General features: G+C 36.9%; 1 protein-coding gene across 1 annotated transcript; it reads left to right on the top strand.

Moving 5' to 3' along the window:
* The first annotated feature begins 9,122 nt into the window (after window positions 1-9,122).
* LOC140152416 (adenosine receptor A2b-like) lies at window positions 9,123-9,812 on the top strand. Its single transcript, XM_072174721.1, has one exon. It carries the CDS (start codon window positions 9,123-9,125, stop codon window positions 9,810-9,812), a length of 690 nt encoding a protein of 229 aa, XP_072030822.1.
* The last annotated feature ends 14,921 nt before the right edge of the window (window positions 9,813-24,733 follow it).

Genomic DNA, 24,733 nt, shown 5'->3' with positions numbered 1-24,733 from the left:
CTTCTGACCAGGTACTAAAGTCGATGCTTTAACAGTACCCAAACAAGTGTACATATCAAGGTCATAGCAGTGCATTATACAAAGAATCAGGCCGTTGCAACTTCTATACTAGCGCAATACAAAAAGATGGCGACAGCGTCAGCTTCCCCTGTGTATTACCCTGCGCTGATAGCCTACTGAAAACTGCAGAAAAATGCTGCTGCCACCTACGATATACTGTGTGGTGCTGTGGAGACTTATGGGCGCATGACACCAAATCACTGCGCGAAAGGTGCAATGGTGATGAGTTCCGGTTAAAAGTATATGGCTACTGGAGACAATGTGGTGTCCTTAGGGACCATGTTCTTCGTGAGGTTGGCATGTTATGATTTAAATGAAAGATGCTAACCTATTAATGACTGAAATAGATATGAAATTATACAAATCGATTTCACAAGAAAAGTAGGCCCTGTCCGAATTACTGCTAACGGAACATGTTTTAATGCTAGTTTTGGCGTTGAAATAGCGGCGTCGCTTTTCAACATTTTTTAATAAAAAACTGAATCTGTAAAGTTCCCCAAAATTGAAGCTAAAATGAAATTTCAGTCCTTAATTAATACAGGGATGACGTTAAAAAGTGAAAAAAATTGTCACGCCTGGTAGAAAACGCCGCTTAAAAAAGTTGATTTCTACGTGCTTTTCAATGGAGAAGTTATTTGGTGGTTTACGCCCTTATGCTAATGACAGAAAAATGTGGCTGCCATCTACGTCCACATGTTGCAAGTGTTGACGTCGCTGACCTCACATCAACGATCGGAGTTGCAATTCCATCGCACTTCGTGCTCTATGTTCTTCCATGAAAGAATGGTCAAAGGTCAACGTTTCCAAAGAAGTAGAGTATAGAAGTCGCCGCAAGCTTTCGTGCGGGAAACATAAATACATACTCGCCAGCCGTGTCCTTTTTATGAGATTTGATACGGCGCCGAAGACTAGAGCTCGTCCATAATTTAGTCCGAAACCAGGTTTCCAGACGGACATTTGTGTGTTGTTACAAGGAATTCAAAGTAATTTTATCATCAAGTGACCCACATAGAGGAATACGACATATATCGTGAGCCAATCTACATTCTGTTGCCTGCAAAAGCCGACGATCAGGTAAAAATTATAAAAGAAGCGTGATAAACTTAAATTGCATTGAAAACGCCAAATTGCAGTCACAAAATATATAATATTCGTAAATCACTAAAGCGAATGGTAACGTAGGTATGTGGAAAAGAAGTGCAATAGCAATAACAATAACAAAGTATGTGCCCAAATAGTTGTCTTTGGCATGTCGCTTTTTTGAAATATCACTAAAAATATCAAATTTTGGAAAAACGCCCCAAAATTTAAAACAAACAACCTTCCAAAATAAAAACATATTCGCAGTTGGCGGCCCAGTCACTACCTGTCGCTGTGATTTGGGGTAACTCGTTGCTTCCCCTCTCCAGATACCCATACTTCAAGTTCGCCCATACCCAATGCCTTAATGATCACCTTTCCAAAGTATACTATTACGTTATGAAATATTGATTGTGTGTTAACGTTTACGTGACTTTTTAATATTTAAGGGGGTATTACACCCCTAGCCAATTTTTTGCTTATTTTTGCGTTTTTCTCAAAAATTATAGCGCATTGGTGACAAGTAAGATATGAATATTACACGGGGCAGGACTACAACTACTGCACTGAAAATTCAGCAACTCAAGGCAAGTAGTTATTGATTTATTGATCAAATATTGGTTTCCCTCATTTTTGACTGTAACTCCACAACTGTTGTCTGTGCTGAAATAAAATTTCCAGTGTAGCAGTTGTAGTCCTTGCCCCTATAATATACATATCTTACTTGTCACCAATGCTCTATAATTTTTGAGAAAAATGCAAAAATAGGCACAAAATTGGGCAGGGGTGTAATACCCCCTTAAAGTGGGGACTGGGGACTTCGGGTGAAATCTGGTGGTGTGAAAATCTTCTATATCACCATGACCTCTGCATGATTCTATTCAAATAATATTGAATTCTAACAGATAGATGTGCAGCAAACCACGATTTATCAGCATTTAAAAGAGATGTTAATCAACAAAGATAAATTATCAAGTATTCAAAATATGACAATGTTAAGTATGAAAACCAGCCGCGAATCTTAAAATGGTGGCCACGTGACTTCCCATACACGTTACTGCAACCCGTGACTAAGGGTCTTTTTATCTTTTCAGTTTCCGTTAGGCTATTGTTCAGATACGAAAACGCAAGGGATTCAGTAAGTTTACTGTAATCTGACTTCATTGTTAACTTTGAAGTACCAATCAGCTTGTTTAGCAATCAGCTAGGGGCGGATGCCTATGTCAATAAAAGAGGGAGAGAGCGCCGGTGTTTTTAATGGTCTAACGCCCTCTCGGCTTTGACATTTTTAACTTGATCTACATTAATTTGACAAAATGCATGCCAATCCGAATGACAAAGCCCACTTTTTTTCTATAAAAACGTTAAAAATAAGCCCTTACATCACAAAAGCTCCGCTTATGAGCCTGTCGCACCCCAATGCACTTGTGCAGGGCCACAGTGTCGCCCTTCCCTCGTATCTCCCTACTTTGCTTCCTCCTGCTCCCCCCCACCCCATGATCAGTTTCCCCACTCCATCCCCGGTCCCTACTCTCTCCTCTCGAGTTCTTCTCTTTCTAGTCTTTCCGTCTCTCCCTCTCCTCTCTTTCTTCCTCACCCCCTCCCACTCTCACTTGTTCAGTCTCAAGTATCTCCCTCCCTCCCTTACGAAATTTATCAGTATGATCCATGACTGAAAATAAGCTCTGCAAAATAAACATTTAAAATAAACCCAAGTCTTGCATATAGGCCCAACCAATTATCAGATTAGCTTGCCATTGCAACGAATGAATAGAATAAATTAGCTTTGCTCCAATGCAATTCTTTTGTATTGCATTTCAATATGGAACATGATTACCAAATCGCCACTTGTATGCGCCTCATTGGGAGATATTTGGCTATTTCAGACGCTCGTTTCATCCCCGGTTTCATCGCCAATATGAAAGACTTTTGCTTATAACTTGGCAACATGGTTAGTATATATTTCAATGCAAGACTATTTTTACGAGCTACTTATGCCTAGGCGTAAGTGCATATACACCAAACACAAGTCAATTGAAGCCGTACAATTTACCGCGAATTTAGGACCGTAAAATTTAGACTCTTCTTTTGTCTAGATTAGCACCCAACCTCTCATCTCAAGGTTTTATGTCAAAAATTAACATAACTTACTGAAACGAAAACTGAAATTCACAAGCTTCATATTATTAGTAACTAACAAAAGGCTAGAATAAAAGATTGGTCACACCTGGGAGGCTACCACTTCAGAATAACAATGACTTACAAAAATGGATACGATACGGAAACAGAAACTGACAAGATAAAATGACGGCTAGTCAAAGTTTTAGTTCATTGGTGCATTACTTTGACACCGTAGCCGACACCGTAGTCAATATTATGCGAGTTTCTTTATATACCTACCTATAAAATCTATAATGCATGCCGGCCAAGTACCAGTATGTCTGATTAATAATAATATTTATAATAATAAATTTTGGATTTATACAACGCCTTTTTCCTGATCTCGGAAGAAGGAAGTTTTTGATAATCAAACAACTAATCACCGCAGATTTATGCAGATTGATATTAATTGTTCACACCAGGACATGATTACGAACACACAGACCGCTATGGTGTCAAAGGACTCCAATACTACTTGTATTCCCTATCTTATACATGACACGCGTTTCTTTCGTATTATTGACAGCAAGTCCTAATTTCGACATTACAATAGCAAAAATGCATTCCTGTATTAATTTTGTAGACTATCGTTGAAAAACAAATCACTGCCAGCAGTTGATCAGTGATTCCGGTGTCCTGTGACATCCCCAGATAGCGTTTGTACTCTCTTAAACAGGTAAGAATAGATAAGCTAACGACACCTGTTTATGTTGACCTTTATAAGAAGAGTGCTCAAACCATCCAATTATTATATTCTGTCTTAATACAACATACTTTGTGTTTTGGGGCTAAATCTACCAGCTAAAAGATGAATGTGCGATGGGCAGCCTGTGTAGCCCGTTGGTAGCTAATGTTTGCATGGAACATTTAAACGTATTGCTCTAGCGTCTGCCCCTCCCCCACCCATAGTGTAGTTATGCTGCAAAGCAAACATGATTTGACCTTTGCAGTACTTAAACATGGTTAACAGGAAATTACTCTAGCAAAATCAATCGATAAAGTCTAGCCCATCCTCCACATTGAATGGTGGACTGCACTTATGCCCAAATATGGCACTTTCCAATCAATAATCACCCACTTGAAATCCCCTGACTTGCTTAAAGTTATGGACAGATATGGGACATACTGCAGTTACTGTCCGTTTTCCTATATACACAATACACAGTGCTCTCACCATTGAGCTGTGACCTCTAAAAATCGTGCCACGTTAAAAGGATAGGCATTTGCCTAGTTAACGTCAATGTGTGAAAAATAACCGGCCAATATTAAAAGTACTCTCAAAAACTTCTAGCAAATATATTTCTCTAACATGACCTAAAATTACAGCTAGGTTAGATGTTCAGAAAAATTCGTACTTTGGTAAAACAGTGAGTGAGGGCAAGGCATAGCTAGCCAAATCCCGTGTTAATTGAATGGAGATTTGACCGAAAATTTTGGTAAACGGACCGCTCACTTCTGAAGAATGCCACACGAAAACGGTACAAGCTACATTTAAAGTACTCTCTGTTCGATCATCATGATGAGTTTTTTAAATAGTATGCCGAAATTTGGTACTGTATGTAATTGACAAAGGGTCGTACTTCGCTGATGAGTAAGTGACAGTGTACATGAAAATCAGGGCCCATAACCCAAGTTAGTAGCTAGTTAGTGGAGGCCGTCACGGGACTGATTATTGATTATTGGTCGCCGTATCATTAAAAAAAAAAAATAGATACGCACGATTTAGGGCAAGAAAAAAAACCCGGGACACTTTTGGAGACATCATCATCATCATCATCATCATCATCATCATCATCATCATCATCATCATCATCATCATCGACATCATCATCATCACTTTCTACATTTTTTCTAAACAACATAGGGCCTACCGTTTTAATAAGATTTTTTTCTTGAAATGCATGTAACTATAATTATTGTTTAGAGCGTAATGAAATAAAACATCACGATTTTCATCACAAAACAAATATAATGCACAAGAAATCGTTTGTTTTAGAGCGTGATGATGAAATAAAACATCACGGTTTTCATCACGAAACAAAGTAATACATAAGAAATCGTTTGTTTTAAAGCGTGATGAAATAAAACATCACGATTTTCATCACAAAACAAAGTAATAGGCCTACAAAAGAAATACATTTTTCGAGAGTGATTAAATAAAACATCACGATTTTCATCACGGAACAAAGTAATACATAAGACATCGTTTGTTTGATTGCAATCAACCGCGACAGTTCGTCTCACACACATAACAATGCACTGCGATCAAATAGGTTGATGACAACATTTGATTGAATGGACTGCACTGCGCCATGATTACGTGCACCGGTTCAAATCCTTTGTTTGGAGCCAATCAATAATTTCACGTACAGCCTCTATGCAAATGAGAGGTTACACACGCTGCAGCTGGGGTAATCGACCGAAGCTGGTTGCCGTTAGTGATCGAATGCATGAGCTTATTTGCTTTATTGAATCGATTTACTGGATTAATTTCCTGTAAACTGGGTTTAATGCCACAAAGGTCGAATCGGGCTTGCCATGGACCATAAGTGCATCATGAGTTGTTTTTGCTGTTATCTGTCATTTACATATCATGGAGGTACGAACATTTGCAGATGCCCCCACCTACTCAGTTTTTAGCCTACATGTAATTTATACATTATTCTTGATTGACAGCAAGTACAAAAAAATATCCGTCAAGTGGTTTAGCTTTATGCCCTTCGGAAGAGAGCGGCCCACAAGCGAGTGATAGTCACTAAAAGTTGCATTTGATTTACACAGAAAATTTTGCAGGCCATGCCGTGCCCTTCCTTACTAAAACACCAAAGTGCGAATATTTCCAAACAGCTAAATTAGCTAACAAGTTAGCACATGTTACAAAACTATATTTTCTAGAATTTCAGAGAGTACAAAAAATATTGGCCGGTTATTGTTTACACAGTGACGTTAATTATATCCTATACCTGTAACATACACTGTTTGTAGAGGTCACACTGCTCCGCTGACATAAAGAGGTACACGACAATGCATGACATATGACAGCAGTTGAGCCGGAACAGATTTTGGCGGAAAAAGTATCTAGGAAGGTCATCGAACTTAAGACAGGGTCAAATTTCAAACTTACTCAAATTAATCAGATTCGGACTAGTGCGTGTTTATCAGATTCGGACTAGCGTAGTGTCGAACTGCAGAAGTGTTTTCCAGATTCGGACTAGCGCAGTGTTTTTCGGATCGGACTGAATAAGTGTTTGCAGATTCGGACTAGCGGTGTGTCGGAATGTTGCAGTGGTTTTCATTTTTGGACTATATAGCGTATGTTTTTTCGGACTGACGCGTATGGGGAATTCGTGTAGTAGGACTAGCGGCGTGTCGGACTAGCGGCGTGTCGGACTAGCGGCGTGTCGGACTAGCGGCGTGTCGGACTGAGCGGTGCATCCCGTGCAAACGGTAGGGTCTGATCTATAATAGTATTCACACATACAAGCTGTATCAAAATGATAACTGATATTATTGTTTCTGACTTTAATCTATAAATTCTGTGGATCCAATGTTGCATTTTGATGTGGCACTCTTGTCCATAATTACTGGAAGCTGATGGGTACTACATCCTGTAGTATTCCATTGACATTCAAATGCACTACAAAATAATAGTTACTTTCAAAAAGAATGGTGTTCAAGGTCATACAACAAAGGTGGAAATATCATGTGACGAAATAAGAGCACCCCTTCTATTATCGTGTTAGCTGTCACTGGCAGTCTAACCAGTTTAACCCAGAAAGCTATAATAATCATTACACTATTATGTAATAGTAGTAGCACGTGTACCCATCGTACCAATTTGGGTAGACAAATTTTAATAATATTTTATAATAAGAAAGAACACCTGACAAAGTGAGATAACTCAGAAAATCGTAAATTTACCATAATTGGAACTGTATCCGCGTATCAATAGTGTTAAATCGTTTGTTATACCCTGGTTATACTACATGTATTTTGTCAAAAGGAGTTGAAATTTTTCCAGGCAGAAGCGCAAGGTGAGACCTTTGCCAGCCTTTGATAATTATAATTGCCACCCTATTGATTTGCCCTCGTAGTATCAATGCAGAAAAAGAGACCTTGAGCTTTGGCAATGCCAATCATAAACCTGTTGGGAATGCATGATCATGATAGCTTGTATCTAAATATGTGATTATTAAAACTAATTTACTGTCTATAGCAACACACTATATCGAGGAGTCAGAGTAAAAGGCTCATTGTTTTTTACATGACGAGCATTTTGAGACCATTTTTGTTGAAATCGGGGCATTTTGAGTTTTTGGCCCCGTGTGGCCACAAAAATGACCACCCCCAAGATTTGACAATTTTGCTTATAACTCAAGAACGTTATGTCGCATGGAGGTCAAACTACACTTTTTCTGAATCCTTGAAATAAGAGAAATAATTTGGTGTGATCTTTAACCAGATGTGAGCAAGTGTGAAATGTGATCACTGTGATGACCTTTGACCTTGAATATGACCAGAGTGCCAGGAATTATTTTTTGATAACCTCTTGAATGTGTTATAGAACCATAAAAGGAAGATAAAAATGTTTGTTTGGTAGAGTCCTGTGGGATGCACATTAAACCCTAAACCCTGGTATATACTAGACTATAACCTGATGATACTATATGTGATGCGATCAAGCAAAATCAGTCGGAACTCGGAAATATTGATTTGGAGATATAGCCAAACAAAGGAAATATTTCCTTTTGTTTCCTCTTGTTTTGGAAATTCTTTAATTGCTCATATCTTTGGAACTGGTTGTTCAATTTAAATGGGGTTTTCTGCCAAATGCAGCTCTGTAAATGCTTTTTACTATCTTATAAGAAACTGAAAATTTAATATTTCCGAGTTCCGACTGATTTTGCTTGATCGCATCACATATGACAAAATAAACAAAACAAAATAAATAAATTATATGGATTATTTTTTGTTTAAATTGTCCAATATAAACTTCTAACAGCAAAATACCTTTCTCCAAAATCATAATTTGAACCTCTTCCACAGTGGACTGTAATGATAATGCAATCTTTAATAATTTCACAATAGGGCCTTTACAATCATTATGTTCACTCTATACTTGTCAAGTAATCAATTATGTTTAAACAATAAATAACGCGAAACGTGATAATGCCAAACCCGAAGAGAAATAAATATCATTTCATACGTTATTTCACTTCTAATTGTTTTTATAACTTTAAAATTTCTCCATATCCTTTTTGCTATATCTTTTATTTATTCTTATTTAAGTTACCATCGTTTTTCTCAACTATGCTTATGTTTAGTTACGATTGAGAGAGCGCCGCAGTGAGAAGGACGCTCACGATCTTGTCTACATGTATAGCACATTTCACTACGCACACCGACTCGTAATAAGTGATGAGTCGATAAAGGAAATAATACTACCTTAAAGTTTGACATGATATTTGGTGCTTCTTAGGCCCATACTCTGTTTACGATGGATTCTAACCAGGATGACACCAGATTTGTGTACTTTGATGTCATACGCGGCTTAGTATGGATAGCAAGTACTCTACTCTTATTAACGTTAAACGGACTGTGCCTTTTAGTTTTGTCTAAAACGTCCGAATTAAACGAAATCACCACAGTATTTTTGATTTCCATGACAGTTTCGGATCTTGGTGTTGCTCTATTCTATACTTTACCAGCAATTGGCGTTAGTTTTGGTGATTACTGGCCTTATGGATTTCCTTTTGCGTTATACAAGCAGTGGTAGTTTCAGATGTTATCATGCTGGGACCATGTCTTTGCTTGCAGTAAATATGGAGAGATACATAGCCATTTCATGGCCTTTACGACACGCACAGTTTGTTACACGGTCTCGAGCCCGTGGTATGATTGGCATCATATGGTTAATCAACATCGGTTCTCTTGTTGGTATTGGTTGTGCATCAAATTGGCACATAGAATTTATACCAGATCATCAACTCTGCGATTTTGCCTCTAATGATGTAGGAATTCGTATATTTTCTTACTGCAGTTTCCTTTTGTTTGAGGCTATACCATTGCTTGCCACATTTATTCTTTACACGCGACTAATGGTGATTGCCCGACAGCAGGCTAATCGTATAGCTTCTCTGGAACCATCACGGGCTTCAACTAGCAACGAAGTCACTATTACCCGTAGACATCAAAAACGCCTTGAAATGAAAGCTGCTACAACCTTCTTGTATGTAACTCTTGCACTTGTCGTTGCGTGGATTCCCTTCCACATCGTGGAACTCATGCAGGCTGAGGGAAAGACTGTTCCACTTGGTGTCGTATTTTTCACAGAGTTTCTCCTTGTATCGAACTCTTGGTGGAATGTCGTTATTTATTACTTTAGAAACAGAGCATTTAGGAAAGCTTTTAGAATTGTTTGGGGAAAACATCTGCCTTGCATTGAACGTGTAGAAGACCCACACAGGACAGATGTCATGATGATGTCAACAACTGTGCAAACAAACAAGTAGAATAAAGTGAAATAAGACTCTATATCAGGAAAGTGATAACTTGTTCATATATCGAGGGCTTAGAGCCAGAACTAGCTATGTCCATTTGCATGGTCACTTGAGCAGTTAGTTTGACGCAAGTGACCATGCGTATACCCCAAAGTCACCCACATTTTCTTATGGAGGGCAGAATTAACCGTCCATTTGTTACCGAAATGAGTAACATGTAATTGAGAAAACAAATGGACATAGCTAGTTGTGGCTCTAAGCCCTCGATATTTTACACCGTTGCACTGAATATCGTGTACACTGTTGAATATGTGAAGCGAGAAATGAAGAGCACAAGAATATCTTTCATACTTTTTATGCAACAATAGGACGTTGATAGACATAAAATATGTAGGGAATGTTGGGCCATTTAATGATGTCATCACCAGCTATCACCTTGGTAACCAATTGTCCCCATGTCAATCACATTATTTTAAATAAACTACACCATATAACTTAATTCTCGACAGCATATATGATCCACAGCTTATATATATGTTCCCCCTAACGATTTTTGAAATAAATGGAACAAATAGTTTATGAAATGTAAAAATCTAAAGAGGTGTGTGTAACCTTAATGGTTTTACAGATATTGACAAATTTATTTATAGCTTTACACCTCATTGCGTTCGGTCACAATGGTTCATTAAGAAAAAGAAAAGGCTATTTTAAAAATTGCACCTGAGTCCATAGGATTTGAATAGTCATGTCCTACCATACATTGGTTCGTATCAAGTTCGGTAGTTACGTCAATGTTTTTTGGCGGTTTACCCCGTAAGCGTGCCGACAAACCGCCCTTAAACGCCTGTGTGTATTCTCTACGCGATGTGAAATACGTTTGTCACTACCGAGCCTGAAGTGAACCAAATTACATATTGTTTGAGAGTGGATTCCAATGGACCCAAGTGCAACTTTTAAAACATATGAAAAGTTGTACCTGAGTCCACTGGAGTCGAATAGGCATAGCATGATACTGTATTGTTTGTGAGTTGACTCTTTAAGCAGTAGGCATATGCAGACTTTTTATTAGACGTACAATATTTTATGTAACATATCTACGTTATTTAATCTATTGCCATTCTATTTCCAGTAATGTTTAAGCTCTAACGAATGTTTGATGACGTAAAATCGATAATATATTTCTACCAGATATTATACGTAACATATTATCGATTATTAGGTGGATCTGCTTTTATTTATTATTTATTTCAAGAGGATCCTAACGGGTCATTGGAATAAACAAATTTTTCAACTGCTGGGTATCATTTTGATACAGCCTGTATTGGTAGTAGAAAACGTTTCTAGCACACTAAGGGGGCGGTCACTATTTACGCCAGGGGGGGGGGATGGAGGATTTTCCAACTTTTCCCTCAAATTTTTTCATGTTCCCCCTGTTGGCTTCAGAAAAAAATTCAGGTTCCCCCCATCGATCAGGTAAAAAAATTCAGGTTCTCCCCTCCCTAACAAAAACAATACTACGGTCTTCATGTATTTTTACTTTGTAGGCCTACTTTTATTGTCTCTCTTTTAAAATAATGAAATATATGAGTATTCATAATCATGGAAAGAGTTCTGGTGGGGCAGTATACTGTACCCCTTGTTTTTTAATAAGTTTGTACAAGAAATGTTTTCCTTTTCTTGGCCTTTTTAAAATCACAAATGGAATATAAACAGAAAAATAAAATTAAGTTACTGGTAAAAGTATAGTACCGGTGCACAGAACTCTAGCCTGTACATGTATTAAATATCACAGTACTATATTCACAGGCAGATTCTTGTGACTGGCAACACAGGTTTAATATGTGCACCAAGCGACTCGAGGGTGCTACAAGTAGGACTCAAGGTGATTAACATTATACCTGTGTTGCCAGTTGATTTTGAAGATTCTGGCTGTGTACATACCCAGGGTGCAGCTTGTTGCTACGCTTTACTGGTTATTTCCAACACTGTTTATTGAAGAGAAAATTCTGAATACTATTATTTACAGCAGAAGAACTTGGTGAAATTAAAAAAGGGGCAGGCCAATTTTGACCTGTGTATTTTCAGTCTACTCTATTGATAAACCTTCATGGCCCCGGCCACATTTTGTACAATGTTACCTCTAAAGTTGCTTTGTATTTTCTCTTTTGGGGCAAGAATGTGACACTGAAGTTCATCTATATCAATAGTATCAGGATATTGTCATCTTTTCTGTAGACCATCATCATACAAAAATGACTATCATTATGGAAACCTTGTACGTGTTGAATCATTATTTGCCTGTTGGTAACGCTGTGCAAGGAACATACCGCATTGCAAATGGTGAAGGTGCTTCACATATTACCCGATGCCTGCAAAGAAACACCCCCACCAGAATGTGTAAAGGAACACCATTTGGTTGACAATCCCCGACTTGTTCCAAGATTTCATCTTGATGCTCTCAAAGATCTCCGTGCTAAAAATGTGTTTGCCGCTGATGCACTTGTGCAAGTCGATGAATGGATTGTAGACTTAGAGAAGAAAAAAGACTCACAAAAAACAAAGGGGAAAAAAAAAGTCAACACATTGACAAACTACTTTGCTTCGACAAGTAAACAAAATGAACATGAATCATGCTCAGATTCAGAAAGTTCAAATTCAGAAAGCTCAGCCTCAGATACAGACTCAAGTAGCAATTGAGAAAGGTTATAAAAAATAGTTAACAATTTTTGTGACATCCTATAACATCATACTTGGGTAAAATTGCTATTTAAAATGGTCATAATCATCTTTATTATAAAGCAATTGTCTAGGATCAGGGACTTTTTTCCACCACAAAAATGGTTAGTTTTCAAGATATTGATGAAAACTGTCAAAATTTAGATTTGTTGATAAAACAATTTAAATTTTGCTTCTTTTTAACCTATTAAGGCCAACTTAAATTAATTGTTTGTCTCAAAGCCCACCTATTTTTCAAAAAACTTTATTGTTTTGCTATTTTTTTTTATTTTTTTTTTTAAAAGATTTTTTTCAAATGTTTTTTCAATTAATGTCAAAAGGCAAAACGTTTGGGTAAATTTTCAGTATTTTCGGGATGTTTGTAAAATAAAATTAAGAAAATAAAAAGAAAACTTGGATTTGTGGGATATCGAATGCGTGTCCATTTGCTAAATGCGCGCGGGGCTTTGAGACAAACATTTTTTAATTTGGCCTAATTGGAAAAATCATTGGTTTGTGTGAAATTTGATGACGGAAATTGAGTCTAACACTCTTGCCCTTTCCAAAATGTATGATTTGAGTACATAACTTTGAAAGGTAAAACTTGACAGCATTTTGTATTTTTCACAAAATTTAGGTTTGACGTACCCCATGCCCCAGCAAAAAGTAATTTACAAGCCAAGAAAAGTAGTGGGATCTGTCCTTTTGTCAAGATTAAAATTTGAATAGTAATAATTATATTTGTCTTCATATACTGGTTAAAAATTCAATTTACTTTTGGATCATATCAATAATACACATTTTTCATTCAAGAAAACAGTTTAGAATTGTGGGTTAGTACATTGATACTTTTGTATATGATTAATATTTTCCTGGGTTAGTCAGGCTGTAAGACTTTTTTCTCCGTCTGCTTTCAGATTTGCACATACATTTTGTATTTTGTACTTTAATGGTTTTGAAAGAGTGTACTGTGCTGTTTTGTAGGTGTAGAATAGTAATAACAACATCTGTATTTGTAGCAAAAGCAAAAATGAAAATACTTTCAAATTTGTTTCGAAGCTTGTGGTGAAAGTGCTGGCTGCGGGGCCATGGTGATAATTGCGTAGCACCTAACATGCACGTACATTGCAAGTATTTGCACATTTTACACATTAAAAGAACGAGGCCCTGTAGCCTGCACTTTCACAAACCTGGGAACAATTTTGACTTTCACTGTAAAAATCAGTAGTGAATCAGCCTTGTTTGTACATTGTATTTTATGTTACATGTAATCCAAGAAAACATGTCATGCCACCAAGGCTGTCAAAAGATTAAATAAAGTAGTGAATATGCACATATGCTTTAATATCAACATGTACTACCGCTCTGTCACTCTGCTTTTCCTGTTTTACAGTGGGTTTTGGTTTTTTTTAATATACTGGGGAAAAATTCATGTTCCCCCAAATGGAATAAATATAATTTGTGTTCCCCCCAATCATAATAGAATTTTTTCGTGTTCCCCCTTCAATCCTCCACCCCCTGGCGTAAATAGTGACTGCCCCTAATAATCTTTGTAGAACTAGTTTCATATAAAAGCATATTGTAATTATTTATCTTTCATACCAATTTAAAAAGAGTATTTACAAATCACAGGCATACCGCCCGGGCGAAGGAGGAGGGGAGGAAGTTACCTCCGGCTCGAAATACCGGGACAAAATTGACCACAGTTGTAATGTGCATTTTCCTTTGTTTGGGCTTTTTAAGAGCACTATATTATTGTCCCCAATTCTAGCAATAAAGTTGCAAATTTACGCGCATTTGTCCCGGTAAAGTCTTTTTAGTAACGGGCCAGCAGGACAATTTTGAAATTTTGCCTACACGCTTCCCTGGCCCGGTCCGGTACATCTGTTTACAATATACATGATATATCGGTACCAATGTCTTTTTATAGTTGAGATTTTGTCAAATTCGAAAAGACAATTGTAAAAAATAACTTTTCCTTCTTATAGTATAAGTTATAGTCGCTATTGCTGACCTGTCCCGTTTCTCATTTTTTCACTCGATGAATTCTTTCTCAATTCTTTATCCTTACTGATCGGATACAATGCTATAAAATATCAGATTCATTCTAATATTGGTGGAAATATAAAGTGTCAACCAGCATGATCTATTTAATCAAGTAATTCCATTTCCTACTTGAAACAAATGACTGTATTTTATTTTACATGACTGGATTTGACTGGAAATAAACATGGTGTATAAAATTGAAAAAACACAATCGGCATTAACATCTTATAACATTATGAATGCTTTGTTACTTCTTCATAAAAGCATCTAAAACACAATATATTAAAAGTCTTTATATATTGAAATGCTGCAAGATGCGAGAAGGTGAAATATGATTGATTTCCTCCAGCTGTATTGCATTACGCAGTGACACAAAATAGTTACAGATGAAAACGGACGCACTACTATAGTATTTGGATTCAAACATTTTAAGCATAATAGTGTAGTTGGAAGAAGGGCCTATGGCGCACCCTGGGAAATCAACTTCTAATCAACGTCTCCAGATCAAAAGAGTTGGATAGAAAATTATAAGCTACGTTATAAAGTTCAAAAAGGATTAAAAGGGGTCAAATTTTATACTACAGGGTTAAAATTTCAAAATTGCCCAGGTTTTATTAAAAACAACGCCCAAAGTATTCCTTATGCCATAACGATTCGGAAAAAGTATAGTTTGACCTATCTGCGGTATACCGTTCTTGAGTTAACAGCAAAATGGTCAAAACTGGGGATGGTCAGTTTTTTTGACCCAAAAAATAAAAGTGCTCTGATTTCAATTAAAATGGTCTCAAATTGTTCGTTATTAAAAATGAAGTCTAAAACATTTTTGAAACTGCCATATTTACCAAACATATTTTACAATAAAATTAGTAAAATTTAAAAACAAAATCGTAGTTCATTTACGTTTCACTCGCACCTGTTTGATTAGTGTCTTTGAAAAGAGCAGTATTGTATTCAATCTAAACTGGCCTCAAAAAGAAACTTATATTTTTTCACAAGGTCATATCTTAAAATCCTCTCCATAAAAATGAATAAAAATTGCACACAGGATTACTTAAATACTCTACTCTGAACACATGTCAGTAACCAAGCAGTTGTCCACCTGACACAACAGCAAAATGCAATGACATGGAACACCTTCCAGGACCAAAATTCACATCCCAACAGATTTCTTTTGTTGGGTTCCAATTATTCGCCTGTACATGAACAAAAATTACACACAGGATAACTTCAATACTCTACCCTAAACACATGTCAGTAACCAAGCAGTTGTCCAACTGACACAACAGTAAAGTTATCCTGTGTGTAATTTTTGTTCATGTACAGGCGAATAATTGGAACCCAAAAAAGGAAATCTGTTGGGATGTGAATTTTGGTCCAGAAAGGTGTTCCATGTCAGTGCATTTTGCTGTTGTGTCAGTTGGACAACTGCTTGGTTACTGACATGTGTTTAGAGTAGAGTATTGAAGTAATCCTGTGCAATTTTGTTCATTTTATGGAGAGGATTTAAGATATGACCTTGTGAAAAAATATAAGTTTCTTTTTGAGGCCAGTTTATGATTGCCTACGGGGAATTGATCAAGTTGATGGACCGGAGGTACCAGGGACCAAAATGTCCAAATCTTCCCTCTGACCCGCTACTAAAATTGCAATTTTAACGTTAAAATGGGTCAAAATGTTGACAATTGTAGCCTAAAACCGGGCCAAACGAAAATGCACATCATATTTTTTGTTCAATTTGTCCCAGTATTTCAAGCAAATTCCCCTACCTACCCTCGATCAGTACGCCTATTTTTATCCAAGTGTGAAGCGTCTATAATTATTTGAAGTATATATTTTTAATTAGGGCTGGTGTCAAATCTGTATGTAATTAGTATTTTGTACATGACATAATCTACATTTCTACTAATATTTCAATTACGATCGAACGCGTACGCGATGTTCATAACACAGTAGGTACATGGCGTGCCGGACGGCGATATACACATATTTAATCTACCAAAAAACGTTTTAAAACGCAAAAAGGGGCTAAAGTTTAAAAAATCTTTCCTGTGTGGCTTTTCACCCTTTTTTAAACTTAGTCCCATTTAATCATAATAACATGAAGAACGGGTCATAATTTTTCCATGCAACAAAATTAGCACTTAATAGTTTTGAGACTGTTCCAAAGCGGTGCAATATGACTTAGGCTATATCAATGTATGTAGGCCTATTATCAAAAACATTATAGAAGGTGTATATTTTATTATATTGTGTGTTTATATAAAGAGTAGTGGAGTATTATACTTAGCAAATCGACTGTATGTCAACCTGCTGCATATAGGCCCTACATCTCTACATAAGGCGCAGAATCCAACATGACGATGAAAAATGTAAGAAAGTGAGTATTTGCTACTTTTTCTTAAATCAAAATACATTATAACGTCTTTACGGAAATACTTCAATCACGCACGAACATTAATTCATTTACTCTACGAAATAAACACTGACAACTAAGAAAACCAACAGGTATAGATTACTCTGTATGGGTCTTTAGAAACTTTCATAAATGGGACCAAGTTTAAAAAAGGGTGAAAAGCCACACAGGAAAGATTTTTTAAACTTTGGCCCCTTTTTGCGTTTTAAAACGTTTTTTGGTAGATATTGATACTTTTTTTGAGTTGGATATCCATATTGCGCGGTTAGTGGTTCTTAGTAGCCATGCGAGGCAAACTAGTTGGATATCCATTATCGCGATTATTGGTTCTTTGTAGCCCTGCGGGGTAAACTACTTGGATATCGATATTTCGCGGTAAGTGGTTTTTTGAAGCTTTGGGGGAAAACTAGCTGGATATCCATATTTCGCGGTTAGTGGTTCTTTGTAGCCCTGCGGGGCAAACTAGTTGGATATCCATATATCACGGTTAGTGATATTTTGAAGCCTTGTGGGGCAAACTTGTTTGATATCCACATTTCGCGGTTAAATGGTGATAAATGGGACCAAGTTTAGAAAAGGGTGAAAAGCTTCACAATTTTTTTTTAACTTTGGCCCTTTTTTACGTTTTGATAGATATTGATGCTTTTTTTGAGTTGGATATCCACGGTTAGTGGTTCTTTATGGCCCTGCGAGGCAAAACAGTTGGATATCCACATTGCGCGGTTAGTGATTCTTTGTAGCCATACAGGGCAAACTAGTTGGATATCCATATTTCGCGGTTAGTGGTTTTAGCGACCCGTAACCACCCCAACCAGCTACATACCTCATCCAGCTATTTTACTTATCAAAATACTAGTGTCTACCCATCATGACGAAGCTCCTACTTCCGGTAATACCGCACACAATTTATACTGGTGTGTTTATAGTGCAAATACAATATCCTTCGGTTGAGAAGGATATCGATCTACCTTACATACATATACTGCTAGTGTTTATCCGGATAATTTCTGACCGGATAGAAATTTACCGTAATGTACCGCACATCTGCTCCCACTATAAACACGCTCGTACACATAACAAATGCACTACGATCAAATAGGTTGATGACAACATTTGATTGAAATGACTGCACTGCACTATGATTTAGTGAAGGACCGTACCGGTTCAAATCCTTTGTTTAGAGCCAATCGATAAAAGCATGCAGGGCCTCTATATGACCTTCATCCAGTAAGGATCAGCCAAGCACGAAAGGTTTCTTGTTTAGCTCAACTTTTTCTTCAAGTATTTGTTCATAATGCAGGCCTAAATCAAGTGTACTGAGAGAGTAGGAGGATTTGTTTGATATTATTCTTGATTTTGATTAATATTATAGTCATATCTGCTTGTTTCCTTAGCATCGGATATTAAAATTACAATTCTCCACATACACATTCCAGTTTGCAAGAGAAGATGTAAGAAAAGCAGGGAGAACAGAATTACATCTTCTCTGGTATTGTACAAAGCTGTCTTTTTATAGTGTTTAGAAAATATTTACACAACCACCAACTATCAAAAGACTGTGGGTTCTGGATTCTAGTCCGAGTAATTAATGGATTATTGTGTCATAATATGCCTACTGCGGTTGAAATTGCATACGATGATTCTACACTGACGTATAGAGAACATCATTCACAAACTTTCACACTTCTCGGACCTAAAGGTTATAAGGGATTAAACGCTTGAATGATGTTGTTCATACTTGCATCTACCGCCGCTATTGCCATCGCTCGATGCTAGCCTTTCCAATATGCTTCTTGCGTGCAGTGTGTAAATAAACGAGTTAGGTGTGAAGCATGAACGAAATATTAACATTGTTATACGTCGACAGATGCCCATAGGTGCTAGTATGAATTTCCATTTGATATAATTGGGCACTTCAGGGTTCAATATAGATTATATACAATTAAGTATGATATATTTTTGATGGCAAATATATTTCACTTTAAAAGTTTTTAGTTTTCATAATTGCAATTTGTTAATATTATATAAAAAGCGGGTATAAGTCTATAATTGTAAGAGTATCCGATCATTTTGAATTTTAATAAATGCGAAACGCCGGCGGTAGTGACCAGCAAGAACTGTGTATGCCGCGATTCTTGCAGTAGTTTTTATGAATAGAATACAATAGCGGATACAATAGCGAATACAATAGAACTCTATTACGGGCAAATAAACCTTGTCGCGTTGCTAAATTTCACTTCTTCTTTTTTCATTAATTAACCGTTATTTTTTAAACTTTGGAAAACGTCGACGCGAGATTTTTAATTAAAGGGCCTACGGAGTGACGCATTGGCGATATATCGATATCGCTTGGTAGTAAATTCCAATATTTTTGCTTTATCTCAGTTGTCATGGTTGTCCGGCTCACAATTAAAAGGGGACATATCTGCCAGTAAAAGCTAACATTTTATGAAAAAGAAATAATCTATTTTGTATGGAAATGTTGCGTTACAATATGGCTTTAATCAAACATTGTGTTATTGTTGTGCATTGGTGTGACTTTGGGTAAAGGCGATTTTGTCCTTGAATCATTATGTCTCGTAACACAGAGCTACACTTACTTTTGGTGCTCTAAATTCGAGAGAAAAATATGTGTAAATCTATGTCACTTTTAAAATGCTCTCTTTTTTTCATTCAAATTTCCATAAGTTCCACAGAACAATGTTTTCAATCTACGCTATTCGTGTGCAGTGTATAAATACGGTAAATGATTTTTATTTGTACATTACATGGGGACTAAAAGCTATGTACAAAAGCTATGCGTGACACAACATCAAAATTTCAAATTTGTGCAACGATACACTAAAATATTAATAAAACATTACTGATGATTTTAGGGATGGGCCATTTCGCGCGAAATACTACCGCAACTGTGATTTTGCTGTCACAGTCAAAATCAGGTCCTCGTATGTAGCCATTCTAAGGGATGATATAAGGGATAAAGTATAAGTCCTCGTAAATTACAGGCTCCATAGAATTTGCATATTCACCATTTTTCTTTATAGTATGTTTTCCATGATGGTTTCTTGTATAAACTTAAAAGATGTTCCAGCGAAAATATGTACAAAAGTGCTTTCCTAAACCTATACTGTTCATCAAGCGGCCGAATATTTGTTGCTAAATGGCTTATTTTATCCATCAGCATTGATTAATATATTCGGACAAAAACAATAGGATGGGAATAAATTGACACCCAATATATCATTATGTTTGCTAAATCAAAGCTGAACATGTAAATAGGCAAAGCAATGAAATCGTGAGATAATAGTGCGTCTTTATCAGGCGTGTTTCCCTCATTTAAATCTTATATGAAATGAACTGTTCTCCCTCGGTACTATTTTATAACAATCGAAGTAGTAAACTTGGTCTTCATCAGCTATTCGAAAGGGTCGCTATACTGTGTCTCGTCTCAAGTTGAGAATAACACCATGTTGGATTTTGCAGTGGCATTACGCGGTTGCGTTGCCAGCGTGTGTGTATACGTCCCACGGGATTAGGTTAGGGTAAATTTGTATTTGCCACTCCGAAATCCAACATGGCGTTACTCTCAACTTGAGACGAGACACAGTATAGGTCGAATGTGCAATCCTAACTCTAATAATAAATCTAACCTCAACCCTAACCCTTATCCTCGGAGTAGTGAACCTTTTTATGTTTTGGACTAGTGGTTTTTTTCGGACTAGCGAACCTCATTTTTGGACTAGTGAAGCGGACTAGCGGTCAATCCCCTTTGACTTCATTACCAAAGGTAGCGTACGGTTTAACTTGGACAACGAAAGGTTGCTTTAGAAAACAAAACAATGCTTTAGACTTTTAGTTTATACCTTGAAACGCTTTTAAAAACTCTATACCTGTTTATCTCAAATTAATTGTCAGCTCTTTGGGCGTATTCAAAGACCTGGCCAGCAAGATATATTTACCGCGCCTTGGGCAATATGCCCGTATCTCTAGGGTGTTCAATCGCTAAAAAGCACTCAAAGCTGTGATGATACATGCTACAAAAGGCAATTATTTCAATTTCATTGATTGCCCTGTAAAGAAAATGCGATATTGGTCGCAAAGGTTGTCTTATTTTAATTTAGATGACCTATGGGTAATTTGGATGTCTAATATTAATCTAACTAACTGGGAGATCTGAACATAAAATCGATTTGATTTTTCGTTTTGTCAAAACAAAAAGCATTTGTAGATAGATGGACGGCTTTTATACAGGGTGTCCCAAAAATAACATACCCCACATTGCGCCCTTATTTTCTCCTATTTCTAAAAAGTTAATCAAATATATTTTGGTGTGTAAATAAACCTTTATTCATTAGCTTTAATAAACCGACAGCAATATTTCAATCTGCTCACAACTTTTGAAGATATGCTGTTTTAAAGAAATTACCCGTTTGTCACTGTCCACGGAGGGGTTTGGCTACTTCAAAGATTGAAAAGGAATACACGTATACCATGCATGAATATCAAGCATTCTTCAATGATAACTTTATAAAATTACGAACTTTATTTAGGGAATGGGCTTTACCGGTGGGCCTATGGATTGTGTGTCATTAACTTGTACGTCGCAGATAGCCAAACGTGTTATGACCAGATCAATACTTTGGTATATAAGGTCTGACTATTTGACCCCAGTATGATCTTTACTACTATTCGACGCAAAGTGCATTTTCCCCACCAACGTTTTCCCCACTCTTTGAGGTCAGTTTCTGATATTAATGCTGATTCAAGACATTAATCACAAAAGCACATTATTTTGTTGCTTAATTAGCATTTCTATAATTATACGATAACGTCATCATCACAACTGCAGAAGAGTCGGTTGTTACTCTCCATCTATTATGTAATACAAATAAAATAGGAAATTTATTTGCAAGTCATATTGAAAATATATATTAACTTAGCTTGTCCTTGAATGATATTGCTTAGAGCTGCGGTATTAAGAGCATTTCAGGGATGGACAAATTTATTGATACATTTGTAGCCTCGTCCGTGTCGTATACTAACGCCCGAGAGAGCTTTTAGTCGATGTGTACTCGTTGATCAAATTACAGGGGAGAACTGTTCAATACTCGTCAATATGATGTAATTTCAGTTTATCTCTAAATTGCGAACCGGTCAACAAGTCCAAGGCTTTTCGTCTCTCTTTCATTCAAGTTGAACTCTTTGTTTCTGTTTTGTTTATTTTTGCCCTTGAATTTCGTATTATTATGAAATGTTGTAACTCACTGATAAGTGATAACGATACTTGAATTGTATAAACCAGTAGTGGTTACCATCACCTGTACCACTCTTCGTGATCCCTTAATGACCTTTGACCCCAAATAAAAAAATATCACATATACATTAGATAAACATAATTCATGTGTGCACATACCGTCACTCTCCTATGTTTTTCTTAGCTGATAAAAATGTTTGAAGTAATTTGGTTTCATACCGGAAATGACCCCTTAATGACCTTTGACCTCAAATCTGTGTATGATTCATAGACACTGTGTAATAGCAATGCATGTGTGCAATTTGCGTCACCGTCCTATGTAATTTGTGGGAGAAATAGCATTTTGAAGCTATTTCGTTTTATACCGGAAGTGACCCCTTAATGACCTTTGACCTCAAATAAAAAATACCACATATACATTATGTTGACATAATTCATGTGTGCACATAATACCGTCACTCTCCTATGTTTTTCTTAGCTAATAAAAATGTTTGAAGGAAATTGGTTTTATACCGGAAATGACCCCTTAATGACCTTTGACCTCAAATCTGTGTATGATTTATAGACACTGGGTAATAACAATACATTTATGCAAGTGGCGTTACTGTCCTACAGAAATTTGTGGGAGAAGTAGCATTTGAGTTGAAATCACGTTTTGACCCTGTGACCCCTACGTGACATTTGACCCCACGAAATTCATGTGACATGTAGGGGCCTAGTCAGTGATGATAGTGACCAAGTTAGGTCAAAATCTATGAATGCATGTAAATGCTAGAGCAAATGTAATGGTCGGCAGAAGAAGAAAGAAAGAAAGAAGAAGAAGAAGAAGATCCTGTAAGAAAAAAGACACAGCCGTGACTAACGTCAACGGCTGTGTAATTCAAAATGTCCCTTCTGTCCCAAATAACATGGCAGAGTGATACTATGTGCACACATGCATTGACATACGGCAATGCCTGTGGGGTTTTCGTAGATTTTTGGGTCAAAGATCATTAAGGGGTCACAACACGGCTGTGTTCGTGGTCTTAGACCACAGCTAAGTCTAGTTACACAGCGTCACGGCTGTGTCTTTTTTCTTACAGGATCTTCTTTCTTTCTTCTGTCGACCTTTACATTTGCTCTAGCACTGACATGCGTACACCGATTTTGACTTAACTTGGTCACAATCATCAATGACCATGCCCCTACATGTCACATGAAATTCGTGGGGTCAAAGGTCAAGTAGGGGTCACAGGGGTCAAAAACGTGATTTCAACTCAAAATGCTACTTCTCCCACAAATTTCGTAGGACAGTAACGCCACTTGCACACATGCATTGTTATTACCCAATGTCTATAAATCATACACAGATTTGAGGTCAAAGGTCGTTAAGGGGTCACTTCCGGTATAAAACCAAATTCCTTCAAAAATTTTATTAGCTAAGAAAAACATAGCAGAGTGACTGTATGTGCACACATGAATTATGTTTACCTTATGTATATGTGGTATTTTTTGTTTGAGGTCAAAGGTCATTAAGGGGTCACTTCCGGTATAAAACGAAAAACCTTCAAAAATTTTTATTTGATAAGAAAAACATAGGACAATAACGGTATGTTCACACATGAATTGTGGTTACCCAATTCATATGTGGTATTTTTTATTTGGGGTCAAATGTCATAACGGGGTCACTTCCGGTCTGAGACGAAAAACCTTCAAAATGCCCCTTCTGCCACAAGTAACATAGCAAAGTGGTGCCAAGTGCACCAATGCATTGACCTTAGCCAATGTCTATGAGCGTTTTAATATATTTTGGGGTCAAAGGTCATTAGGGGTTATAACACGGCTGTGTTCGTGGGTTAGACCACAGCTAAGTCTAGTTTCTTTCTTTCTTTCTTCTGCCGACCATTACATTTGCTCTAGCATTTACATGCATTCATCGATTTTGACCTAACTTGGTCACTATCATCACTGACCAGGCCCCTACATGTCACATGAATTTCGTGGGGTCAAAGGTCACTTAGGGGTCACAGGGGTCAAAAACGTGATTTCAACTCAAAATGCTACTTCTCCCACAAATTTCGTAGGACAGTAACGCCACTTGCACACATGCATTGTTATTACTCAGTGTCTATAAATCATACACAGATTTGAGGTCAAAGGTCATTAAGGGGTCACTTCCGGTTTAAAACCAATTTGCTTCAAAAAATTTTATTAGCTAAGAAAAACATAGGAGAGTGACGGTATGTGCACACATGAATTATGTCAACCTAATGTATATGTGGTATTTTTTTATTTGAGGTCAATGGTCATTAAGGGGTCACTTCCAGTATAAAACGAAATAGCTTCAAAATGCTACTTCTCCCACAAATTACATAGGACGGTGACGCAAATTGCACACATGCATTGCTATTACACAGTGTCTATGAATCATACACAGATTTGAGGTAAAAGGTCATTAAGGGGTCACTTCCGGTATAAAACCAAATTACTTCAAAACATTTTATTAGCTAAGAAAAACATAGAAGA

Source organism: Amphiura filiformis, chromosome 5 (assembly GCF_039555335.1).
Source record: "Amphiura filiformis chromosome 5, Afil_fr2py, whole genome shotgun sequence".
NCBI classification, from domain to species: Eukaryota; Metazoa; Echinodermata; class Ophiuroidea; order Amphilepidida; family Amphiuridae; genus Amphiura; species Amphiura filiformis.
The sequence above is the reverse complement of the archived record's forward strand: the minus strand, read 5'-3'. Positions and strand labels throughout refer to the sequence as shown.

Bases quoted from the DNA above. Each gene is read 5' to 3' on its own strand.
- LOC140152416 (XM_072174721.1), top strand. From the start codon at position 9,123: ATGGAGAGATACATAGCCATTTCATGGCCTTTACGACACGCACAGTTT.